The sequence below is a fragment of the Salvelinus sp. IW2-2015 genome, unplaced genomic scaffold (assembly GCF_002910315.2).
Source record: "Salvelinus sp. IW2-2015 unplaced genomic scaffold, ASM291031v2 Un_scaffold2873, whole genome shotgun sequence".
In the NCBI taxonomy this organism is placed as follows: domain Eukaryota; kingdom Metazoa; phylum Chordata; class Actinopteri; order Salmoniformes; family Salmonidae; genus Salvelinus; species Salvelinus sp. IW2-2015.
This window is the reverse complement of record NW_019944173.1, coordinates 58,084-70,677: the sequence shown is the minus strand read 5'-3', so window position 1 is coordinate 70,677 and position 12,594 is coordinate 58,084. Positions and strand designations below refer to the sequence as shown.

Genomic DNA, 12,594 nt, shown 5'->3' with positions numbered 1-12,594 from the left:
GTACAGTATAGTAGTGTATAGTATAGTAGTGTACAGGTATAGTTAGTGTATAGTAAGTGTATAGTATAGTAGGTGTACAGTATTAGTAGTGTATGGTTATAGTAGTGTATTAGTAGTGTATAGTATTAGTAATGTATAGTATAGTAATGTATATGTATAGTAGTGTATAGTAGTGTATAGTATAGTAGTGTATAGTTTATAAGTAGTGTAATATGCAGCGTGTAGTATAGTAGTGTATAGTAGTGAATAGGAATATACGTGTATAGTAGTATTAGAAGTGTATAGTTATAGTAGGAGAATAGTATACAGTAGCATATAGTACAGTAAGTGTATAGCATATAGGTTATAGTTTAGTATAGTAGTGATAATATAGCGGTGTAGTATAGTATAGTAGTGTATAGCAGCGTGTAGTATAGTAGCGAATATGAATATACGGTGTATAGTAGTGTATAGTATAGTAATGTATAGTATAGTAGTATGTATAGTATAGTAGTGTATAGTATAGTAATGTATAGTATAAGTAATGTATAGTATAGTAGTGTATGAGTATAGTAGTGTATAGTATTAGTAGTGTATAGTATAGTAAGTGTATAGCATATTCGTGTATAGTTTAGAAGTGTATAATAGTATATAATACATAGTATATAGTATGATAGTATAGTATAGTATGTATATTTAGCAGTGCATATAAGTGTAAGTATAGTAGTGTACAGTAAGTAGCTGTATAGTAGTGGATATAGTATAGTACTGTAGTGTATAGTTTAGTAGTGTATATAAGTGTACAGTATAGGCTGTGTATAGTATACAGTACAGTATAGTAGTGTACAGTATAGTAGTGAATGTATAGGTGTGTATAGTATACAGTAGCGTATAGTAGAGTATAGTTTATTAGTGTATAATAGTGTATATAGTAGTGTAAATTAGTGTATAGTATTGTAGTGTATTAGTATAGCTGTACTGTATAGTTAGTGTATAGTTTAGTAGCGTATATAAGTATACAGTATAGGTGTGTATAGTATAGTAGTTGTACAGTATAGTAGTGTACAGTATAGTTAGTTGAATAGTATATGTGTGTATAGTATACAGTGCGTATAGTTTTATTTAAGTTGTATATATAGTGTATATAGTAGGTGTAATTAGTGTATAGTATAGGAAGTGTATAGTATGTATAGTAGTGTATAGTATAGTAGTTGTATAGTAGTGTTACATTATAGAAGGTAGAGTGACAGTATAGTCAAGTACAGTATAATAGTGTATAGTACAGTAGTGTACAGTATAGAAGTGTATAAGAGAGTACAGCTTGTAGTGTATAGTATAGTAGTGTACAGCACAGTAGTGCATAGTACAGTAGTGAATAGTATATGTGTGTATAGTATACAGTAGCGTATAGTTTTATCGTGTATAATAGTGTATATAGTAGTGTAAATTAGTGTGATAGTATAGTAGTGTATAGTATAGTAGTGTACAGTATAGTAGTGTTACAGTATAGTAGTGTACAGTATATAGTGAATAGTATATGTGTGTAAGTATACAGTAGGTATAGTTTATTCGTGTATAATAGTGTATATAGTAGTGTAAATTAGTGTATAGTATAGTAGTGTACAGTGCGTATAGGAAAGAAGTGTAGTAGTGTATAGTAGTGTACATTTATGAAGTGTAGAGTACAGCATAGTAGTGCATAGTATAGTAGTGTATAGTATATTAGTGTATAGTACAGTAGTGTATAGTAGTGTATAGTATAGTAGTGCGTAGTACAGTAGTGTACAGTATAGAAGTGTATAGTAGAGTAGTGTATAGTATAGTAGTGCTAGTACAGTAGTGTATAGTATAGTAGTGTATAGTATAGTAGTGTATATCATAGTAGTGTATAGTATAGTAGTGTACAGTATAGTAGTACATATCATAGTAGTGTATAGTATATTAGTGTATAGTATAGTAGTGTATAGTATAGTGGTGTATAGTACAGTAGTGTATAGTATAGTAGTGTATAGCATAGTAGTGTATAGTAGTAGTGTACAGTATAGTAGTACATATCATAGTAGTGTATAGTATATTAGTGTATAGTATAGTAGTTATAGTATAGTGGTGTATAGTACAGTAGTGTATCGTGTAGTGGTGTATAGTATAGTCGTGTATAGTATAGTAGTGTATAGCAGTGTATAGTAGTGTATAGTAGTGCATAGTACAGTAGTGTATAGTATAGTAGTGCATAGTAGTGTATAGTAGTGTATAGTGTATAGTGTATAGTAAGTAGTGTACAGTATAGTAGTGTATAGTAGGTGTAGTGTATAGTAGTGTATAGTATAGTAGTGTACAGTATAGTAGTGTATGCGTATATAGTGTATAGCAGTGTATAGTTATAGTAGTGTAATATATAGTAGTGTACAGTATAGTAGTGTATAGTAGTGTATAGGATAGTAGTGTACAGATATAGTATGTACAGTATTAGTAGTGTATAGTAGTGTATAGTATAGTAGTGTACAGTATAGTAGTGTTATGGTATAGTAGTGTATGCAGTGTTGTGTATAGTAGTGATATAGTAGTGTTATAGTATAGTAGTGTACAGTATAGTAGTGTATGTAGTATAGTAGTGTACAGTATAGTAGTGTATGTAGTAGGTATAGTATTAGTAGTGTACAGTATAGTAGTGTATGGTATAGTAGTGTATAGCAGTGTATAGTATAGTAGTGTATAGTATAGTAGTGTACAGTATAGAGTGTATAGTATAGTAGTGTACAGTATAGTAGGGTATGGTATAGTAGTGTATAGCAGTGTATAGTTAGTAGTGTATAGTAGGTATAGTATAGTAGTGTACAGTATAGTAGTGTATAGTAGTGTACAGTATAGTAGTGTATAGTAGTGTATAGTATAATAGTGTACAGTATATAGTGTATGGTTATAGTGTATAGCAGTGTATAGTATAGTAGTGTATAGTATAGTAGTGTACAGTATAGTAGTGTATAGTGTACAGTAGAGTACAGTATAGCAGTATAGTGTACAGTAGAGTAATACATAGAGCAGTAGTGTATAGATATAGTATAGTCGTATATAGTACAGTAGTGTACTATAGTAGTTATAGTGATAGTAGTGTATAGTATAGTAGTGTACAGTATAGTAGTGTATAGTATAGTAGTGTACAGTATAGTAGTGTATAGTAGTGTATAGTATAGTAGTGTACAGTATAGTAGTGTACAGTATAGTAGTGTATAGTGTACAGTAGAGTAATACATAGAGCAGTAGTGTATAGTATATAGTATAGTCGTATATAAATCAAATCAAATCAAATTTTATTAGCACATACACATGGTTAGCAGATGTTAATGCGAGTGTAGCGAAATGCTTGTGCTTCTAGTTCCGACAATGCAGTAATAACCAACAAGTAATCTAACCTAACAATTCCACAACTACTACCTTACACACACACACAAGTGTAAAGGGATAAAGAATATGTACATAAAGATATATGAATGAGTGGTGGTACAGAACGGCATGGCAGATGCAGTAGATGGTATAGAGTACGGTATATACATATGAGATGAGTACTGTAGGGTATGTAAACATAAAGTGGCATAGTTTAAAGTGGCTAGTGGTACATGTATTACATAAAGATGGCAAGATGCAGTAGATGATATAGAGTACAGTATATACATATGAGATGGTAATGTAGGGTATGTAAACATTATATTAAGTGGCATTGTTTAAAGTGGCTAGTGGTACATTTTTACATATATTTTTTTTTTTTACATAATAGTACAGTAGTTACAGTATAGTAGTGTAGTGTATAGTACAGTAGTGTATAGTATATAGTATAGTCGTATATAGTACAGTAGTGTACAGTATAGTAGTGTATACAGTATAGTAGTGTAGTGTATAGTACAGTAGTGTATAGTATATAGTATKGTCGTATATAGTACAGTAGTGTACAGTATACAGCACCAGTCAAACGTTGACACACCTGCTCATTCCAGGGTTTCTATATTTGTATTATTTTCTACATTGTAGAATAATAGTGAAGACATCAAAACTATGAAATAACACATGAAATCATGTACTAAACCCCAAAAACCATTTGATATTTGAGATTCTTCAAAGTAGCCACCCTTTGCCTTGATGACAGCACAGTCTGGAATGCATTTGAATGAACAGGTGTGCCTTGTTGAAAGTTCATGTGTGGATTTTTTTCCCTTCTTGATGTGTTTGAGCCAATCAGCATGGAACGCCGTTTGCGTCTTTACACGTCAAATAAGCTTTTAATTTGACACTTCCCAATAACACAATTATTTTCTAGAATGTTGTGTGCTTAATGTGCACGTGCCACCATTACAATCACTGAATGGGAAAARGTCCTTGTGAGCATTTGAAATGAGATCAGGATCAAACATGTTTGCTAATATCTTTGATACAGATGTTATCAGCAACTTCTGGGGTAGCTAGCTTTAGCTTGGTACCTATCTAGCAGCAATACAACCAGCCTGAAAACAATGACCAGTAGAAACTGCAGTCATTTTCATTATTCTTAACAATGATTTATGAATCCTTYTGAGTKAGTATTAGCTAGGTAGCCACTTGTTGTTCGCCTATTGAAATAACTAGCTAACCAGCTACTTAATCCTGTTGCCCAAAACTAACGTTATAAACAGCCAGCTAGCTTCATCTGGCTACAATGGCTTTACCGGACTGGGTTATGTGTTGTGAAGCTAGCCACAATAAGGAATAGCCACAATAGTAGACTTTGCTGTTCGCCTTCAAAATAAAAGTTTATCTTTGAAAGTGATGCAGAAGGTTACAATTGGTGGAATCGTGCCGTATTTAMACTAGATCATGTTAAACYAGGTTGGTGTTGGAGCAATGAAATGGGTATCAGTCTKCTCGGTGACACCCACAGAACACAATTGMGYAGAGTTTACGCAAATATTAGCGTCATAGCTCTTATTGCGGGACTTTGACTGTGGGAAATCCCCTCCGCAGTCAGACTATTGTGCGTATTGACATTGGTACAGCCTTACCTAACGATTGGGGATGATCAATGAKATGGGGTATCAGTCTACTCTGTACCCAGGTGGTTATTTTCCCCAAAGTCCTCCTCAAGCGTTATCAGGCTCCAAAACGTCCAGGTTGTATTGTTTTTCTCCTGGAAGATCAATACACGTATTGGGTTGACTGATACAACAAACGTGGCTCAATTCACAGTGGTTTCAGAGTRCCTCAACAAGAGCTACGACGCTAATGTTCTCTGGGTGTCACTGAGCAGACTGATACCCCATGTCATTGATCRACAATCCATAGGTAAGGCTGTACAGTGAAATAAAGATGGCCCCCTAAGCCATTCTAAACTATAATACATCCAGTGGGATTTCAACAGATTTGTCAAATTATTGTCTTTTGTTGAATTTATATAAGAACATTCCCAACCTCGTTTAGCATGATCTATTCCATTATGTCATCATTCCACTATTTGTATTATTTGCATAACTTTCATTGAGAGACGTTTATTTTGAAATTAAACCGCAAATCGCACTATTGTGGGTAATCCGTATTGTGGCTAGCTTCACATTAGGTGGGTCTGACCACCATTAGTCAAATAAGAACTGTCTTATAAATTAGGTGTATTTTGGATGATGACACTTAGCTAGCTAACTACAGATGTCGTTTTGCTATGTTTTTGGGGAAGAACATTGTTTGCATCCATCAGCAAGCTAGCTTTTAATAACCAGCACTGTCCAGAGCTTGGGGAAATGTGTCTGCGCTCGTGCGGCAGCGGAAGGTGCGCGAGACAAATCTGTACTATCATCATAGCATACGTATTGGTGAATCATTGTGACATATGAAATACGAGTGAGTGTAATCAATGTGTAATAACTACGTCAAAAATGTATGAACACGTTACATTATTGTGTTATTTGAAGTGTATATTTTTTGACATGCAAAGACCCAAACGGCGTTAGATAAATCATTTGTGTTGTGACAAGGTAGGGGTGGTATGCAGAAGATATCTGGTAAAATATCAAGTTCATCTTATGGCAAGAACAGCTCAAATAAGCAAAGAGAAACGACAGTCCATCATTACTTTAAGACGGGGTGGGCAAACTTTTTGGCTTGAGGGCCACATCGGGATTTTGAAAGTTAACGGAAGGGACGCATTTTTTAGGGGACCAATTGTTTGTTAATATCAATATGCGGGAGCCTCCCGAGTGGTGCAGTGGTTTAAGGCACTACATCGCAGTGCTTGAGGCGTCACTACAGACCCGGGTTTGAGCTCAGGCTGTGTCACAGCTAGCCGTGACTGGGAGACCCATGAGGCGGCGAAAACTTGGCCCAACGTCGTCCGGGTTAGGCAGGCCGAGATTTCCTTGTCCCATCGAACTCTAGCTCCTACTGTGGTGGGCCAGGCGCATGCACACTGACACGGTCGCCAGGTGTACGGTGTTTCCCACCGACACATTGGTGCGGCTGGCTTTCGGGTTAAGCGGGCATTGTGTCAAGAAGCAGTGCGGCTGGGTCGTGTTTCGGAGGACGCATGGCTCTTGACCTTCGCCTCTCCCGAGTACGTACGGGAGTTGCAGCAATGGGACAAGACTAACTACCAATTGGATACCATGAAAAATAAATGTTTTAAGTCTCGCGGGCCGGATTGAAGTGCCCGGCGGGACGTTCTTTGCTTTAAGACATGAAGGTCAGTCAATCCGGAAAATTTCAGAAACTTGAAAGTTTCTTCAGGTGCAGTCGCAAAAACCATCAAGCGCTATGATGAAACTGGCTCCCATGAGGACCGCCACAGGAAAGGAAGACCCAGAGTTACCTCTCCTGCAGAGGATAAGTTCATTAGAGATACCAGCCTCAGAAATTGCAGCCCAAATAAATGCTTCAGAGCTCAAGTAACAGACACATCTCAACATCAACTGTTCAGAGGAGACTATGTGAATCAGACCTTCATGGTCGAATTGCTGCAAAGAAACCACTACTAAAGGACACCAATAAGAAGAAGAGACTTGCTTGGGGCAAGAAACACAAGCAATGGACATTAGACTGGTGGAAATCTGTCCTTCGGTCTGATGAGTCCAAATTTGAGATTTTTGGTTCTAACCGCCGTGTCTTTGTGAGACGCAGAGGAGTTGAACGGATGATCTCCGCATGTCTGGTTCCCACCATGAAGCATGGAGGAGGAGGTGTGATAGTGCTTTGCTGGTGACACGGTCTGTGATTTATTTAGAATTCAAGGCACACTTAACCAGCATGGCTACAACAGCATTCTGCAGTGATACGCCATCCCATCTGGTTTGGGCTTAGTGCGACTATCATTTGTTTTTCAACAGGACTATGACCCAACACACCTCCGGGCTATTTGACCAAGAAGGAGAGTGACGGAGTGCTGCATCACATGACCTGGCCTCCACAGTCACCCAACCTCAACCCAAATGCGATGGTTTGCGATGAGTTGGACCACAGAAGGTGGCTACTTAGAAGAATCTAAAATCTATCTTGATTTGTTTAAAACTTTTTGGGTTACTACATTATTCCTTGTGTCATTTCATAGTTTTGATGTCTTCGGTATGATTCTACAATGTAGAAAATAATAAAAATAAAGAAAAACCCTTGAATGAGTAGGTGTCCAAACTTTAGTACAGTGGTGTACAGTACAGTATAGCAGTGTACAGTATATAGTACAGTGGTGTACAGTATAGTATAGCAGTGTACAGTATATAGTACAGTGGTGTACAGTATAGTATGGTAGTGTACAGTACAGTAGTGTACAGTATATAGTACAGTATAGTAGTGTACAGTATATAGTACAGTAGTGTACAGTACCGTATGGTAGTGTACAGTATATAGTACAGTAGTGTACAGTACAGTATGGTAGTGTACAGTATATAGTGACAGTACAGTATGGAGTGTACAGTATATAGTACAGTAGTGTACAGTACAGTATGGTAGTGTACAGTATATAGTACAGTAGTGTCCAGTATAGTAATGTATATTACCTGGTTGGTCTTGGCGTCTCCGTTCTCAGAGTGGTTCTCCTCAGCGGCCTCTGCGTTCTCCTTCGCTGCTGCCTTCTTAGTTTTCTTCTCCTCCTTCTTGTCGTTCACAGCCTTCTCTTTCTGGATGGGGGGGGATGACAGACATTATCCTTAACGTTATCCTCATCTATACTGGGCTCCCGAGTGGCACAGCGGTCTAAGGTACTGTATCTCAGTGCTTGAGGTGTCACTACAGACCCTGGTTCGATTCTAGGCTGTATCACAACTGGCCGTGATTGGGAGACCCATAGGGCGGCGCGTAATTGATCCAGCGTTGTCCGGGTTTGGCCGGGGTAGGTCGTATTGTAAATAAGAAATTGTTCTCAACTGACTTGCCTAGTTAAACAAAGGTTACACTTAAAAATGTGAAAAAGATATACTATATGCCTGCTCTTTCTAGAGAGTGGGTTTATAGTTCTGTTTTTTTGTGATGCTTCTGGGGTTTGTAGTTCTGTAATGTGATTGCTCTAGAGTTTTATACTGAACAAAAATATAAACACAACAAGTAAAGTGTTGGTCTCATGTTTCATGAGCTAAAATGAAAGATCCTAGAAATGTTCCATAGACACAAAAAGCTTATTTCTCTCAAAACAGCATGATAATTACACAGGTGAGCCTTGTGCTGGTGACAATAAAAGGCCACCTTTTTATTTTGGTCACACAACAATGCCACAGATGTCTCAAGTTGAGGGAGCGTGCAGACTCCAGGAATGTCCAACAGAGTTGTTGCCAGAGAATTGAATGAGAATTTCTCTACCATAAGCCGCCTCCAAAGTCACTTTAGAGAATTTGGCAGTACGCCCAACCGGCCTCACAACCGCAGACCACATGTAACCACACCAGCCCAGGACCTCCACATCCGGTTTCTTCACCTGTGGGATCATCTGAGGAGTGGAAGGGGGGTGCTGAGGAGTATTTCTGTCTGTAATAAAGACCTTTTTGGGGGAAAAACTAATTCTGATTGGCTGGGCCTGACTCCCGAGTGGGTGGACCTAGCTCCCAAGTGGGTGGGCTTATGCTCTCCCAGGCCCACCCACGGCTGAGCCACTGCCCAGTCATGTGAAATCAATAGATTAGGGCATCATTAATTTATTTCAATTGACTGATTTCCTTCTATGAACTGTAACTGTAAAATCTTTGAAATTGTTGCATGTTGTGTTTATATTTTGGTTCAGTCTATTATGTGCAACCCTGGGGTTTGTAGTTCTGTTCTCTTACCTTTGCTGGTTTCTCCTTCTTGGCCTTGGGTTCAGTCTTGGCTGGGGCTGGTTTCTGGAGAGAGAACAAACATCAGTCTCATGTGTTCTACAACCACTGATCATTCCTAGTTCTACTGACCAATAGGAGCTAGGGCTTCAGATCTACTGACCAATAAGAGCTAGGGCTTCAGATTTACTGACCAATAGGAGCTAGGGCTTCAGATCTACTGACCAATAGGAGCTAGGGCTTCAGTGGGACTTTACTGAGAGTTATAAACTGGTTCAGAGTTCTGTAACATGTAATACATGTGGAATTAGCTGGTTTATAGATGATAAGCGTAGTGTATGATGCTTTTAGAAGGGTCCATATGTAATACACGTGGAATTAGCAGCCATGTCAAATCAAATTGTATTCGTCATATGCGCCGAATACAACAGACCTTACAGTGAAATGCTTACTTACAAGCCTTTAACCAACAATGCTTTAAGTTAAGAAAGAATTGAAAATAAAAAGTAACAAATAATTCAACAGCAGCAGTAAAATAACAATAGCGTGGCTATATACAGGGGGTACCGGTACAGAGTCAATGTGCGGTGGTACACGTTAGTGAGGTTAGTTGAGGAAATTGAGTTAATATGTACATTTAGGTAGAGTTAAGGTGATTATGCATTGATAATTAACAGAGAGTAGCAGCAGCGTAAAAGAGGGGTCTGGGTAGCCCTTTGATTAGCTGTTCAGGAGTCTTATGGCTTGAAGCTGTTAAGAAGCCTTTTGGAACTAGACTTGGCGCTCCGGTACTGCTTGCCGTGCGGTAGCAGAGAGAACAATCTATGACTGGGGTGACGAGTCTTTGAACGTTTTGGGGCCTTCCTCTGACACCGCCTGGTATAGAGGTCCTGGATGGCAGGAAGCTTGGCCCCAGTGATGTACTGGGCCGTACGCACTACCCTCTGTAGTGCCTTGCGGTCGGAAGCCGAGCAGTTGCCATACCAGGCAGTGATGCAACCAGTCAGGATGCGCTCGATGGTGCAGCTATAGAACCTTTTGAGGGTCTGAGGACCCATGCCAAATCTTTTCAGTCTCCTGATGGGAAATAGGTTTTGTCGTGCCCTCTTCATGACTGTCTTAGTGTTTTTTGGACCATGATAGTTTGTTAGTGATGTGGACACCAAGGAAAATGAAGCTCTCAATCTGCTCCACAGCAGCCCCATCGTGGACTCCTTTTCCTGTAGTCCACAATCATCTCCTTTGTCTTGCTCACATTGAGGGAGAAGGTGTCCTTGTACCATACGATCAGGTCTGGTCCCTATAGGCTATCTCGTCGTTGTCGGTTATCAGGCCTACCACTGTTGTGTTATCGGCAAACTTAATGATGTTGTGTGTTGGAGTCGTGCCTGGCCATGCAGTCATGAGTGAACAGGGAGTACAGGAGGGGACTGAGCACGCATCCCTGGGGAGCTCCAGTGTTGAGGATCAGCGTGGCGGATGTGTTGTTACCTACCCTCACCACCTGGGAGTGGCCCGTCAGGAAGTCCAGGATCCAGTTACAGAGGGAGGTGTTTAGTCCCAGGATCCTTAGCTTAGTGATGGGCTTTGAGGTCACTATGGTGTTGAATGCTGAGCTGTAGTCAATGAACAGCATTCTCACATAGGTGTTCCTTTTGTCCAGGTGGGAAAGGGCAGTGTGGAGTGCAATAGAGTTAGCATCATTTTGTGGATCTGTTGGCGCGGTATGCAAATTGGAGTGGGTCTAGGGTTTCTAGGATYATGGTGTTGATGTGAGCCATGACCAGCCTTTCAAAGCCCTTCATGGCTACAGATGTGAGTYCTACGGGTCGGTAGTAATTTAGGCAGGTTACCTTTGTGTTCTTGGGCACCGGGACTATGGTGGTCTGCTTGAAACATGTTGGTATTACAGACTCAGTCAGGGAGAGGTTGAAAATGTCAATGAAGACACTTGCCAGTTGGTCAGCGCAMGCTTGGAGTACACGTCCTGGTAATCCGTCTGGCCTRGCGGCCTTGTGAATGTTGACCTGTTTAAAGCTCTTACATCGGCTGCGGATGCGAGTACGTACGGTCACTGTGGGGACGACGTCGTCGATGCACTTATTGATGAAGCCAGTGACTGATGTGGTGTACTCCTCAATGCCATTGGATGAATTCCAGAACATATTCCAGTCTGTACTAGCAAAACAGTCCTGTAGTTTAGCATCTGCTTCATCTGACCACTTTTTATTGACTGAGTCACTGGTGCTTCCTGTTTTTTACTTGTCAGCAGGAAGATAGAATTATGATCAGATTAGCCAAACGGAGGGCTTTGTACGCGTCTCTGTMTGTGGAGTAAAGGTGGTCCAGAGTTATTTTCCCTCTGGTTGCACATTTAACATGCTGGTAGAAATGAGATAAAACAGATTTGAGTTTCCCTGCATTAAAGTCCCCGGCCACTAGGAGCGCCGCCTCTGGATAAGCCTTTTCCTGTTTGCTTATGGCCCTATACAGATCATAAAGCAGGTCTACAGTGATACTGTGGTTTAGTGACTGTAGCAGAGATTATAACAGTTTAGTAAAATGGATATTAGCTGGTTGTAGCTGAGTTTGGTTTATATTGATAGATGTTATGAAATTATAAATGTCTAATACCAGGGTGTAGTATAGCATCAGGTTATAAAGGTTATAAGCTAGTACATGGCTTATAGATGCATAATAAGGTATCTATCAGTATAAAATATCCTGGTGTATAGTTATAAAACATGTGTAATTCCCTGGTATATATAGAGACAATACATGTGTAATTCCCTGGTATATATAGAGACAATACATGTGTAATTCCCTGGGTATATATAGAACAATACATGTGTAATTCCCTGGTATATATAGAGACATATACATGTGTAATTCCTGGTATATATAGAGACAATACATGTGTAATACCTGGTATATATAGAGACAATACATGTGTAATTCCCTGGTATATAGTTAAATACATGTGTAATTCCTGGTATTATAGAGACAATACATGTGTAATTACCTGGTATATATAGAAACATAGATGTGTAATTCCTGGTATATATAGAGACAATACATGTGTAATTCCCTGGTATATATAGAGAACAACATGTGTAATTCCTGGTATATATAGAGACAATACATGTGTAATTCCCTGGTATATATAGAGACAATACATGTGTAATACCCTGGTATATATAGAGACAATACATGTGTAATTCCTGGTATATAGTTATAAAATATGTGTAATTACCTGGTTATATAGAGACAATACATGTGTAATTACCTGGTATATATAGAACAATAATGTGTAATTCCCTGGTATATATAGAGACAATACATGTGTAATTCCCTGGTATATATAGAGACA

The 12,594-nt window shown here is 38.9% G+C and overlaps 1 protein-coding gene and 1 long non-coding RNA gene across 4 annotated transcripts in view; one reads left to right on the top strand and one right to left on the bottom strand.

The window, feature by feature from the left end:
• LOC139025575 (uncharacterized) overlaps positions 1-538 on the top strand; it is a 2,913-nt gene extending 2,375 nt beyond the window's left edge. Inside the window, exons 2-3 of one of the 2 annotated variants that reach the window (XR_011477173.1) lie at positions 124-154; positions 454-538. This is a non-coding gene — a long non-coding RNA (uncharacterized lncRNA). The remainder of the gene's footprint in view (positions 1-123; positions 155-453) is intronic. The other variant, XR_011477174.1, reaches the window with a different exon arrangement.
• The window catches only part of hmgn6 (high mobility group nucleosome binding domain 6), a 29,778-nt gene that overhangs the window by 3,858 nt on the left and 13,326 nt on the right, over positions 1-12,594 (bottom strand). For both annotated transcript variants that reach the window (XM_070440711.1, XM_070440712.1), the window contains exon 5: positions 7,980-8,099. In XM_070440711.1, coding sequence (XP_070296812.1) covers positions 7,980-8,099 — 120 coding nt within the window. The remainder of the gene's footprint in view (positions 1-7,979; positions 8,100-12,594) is intronic.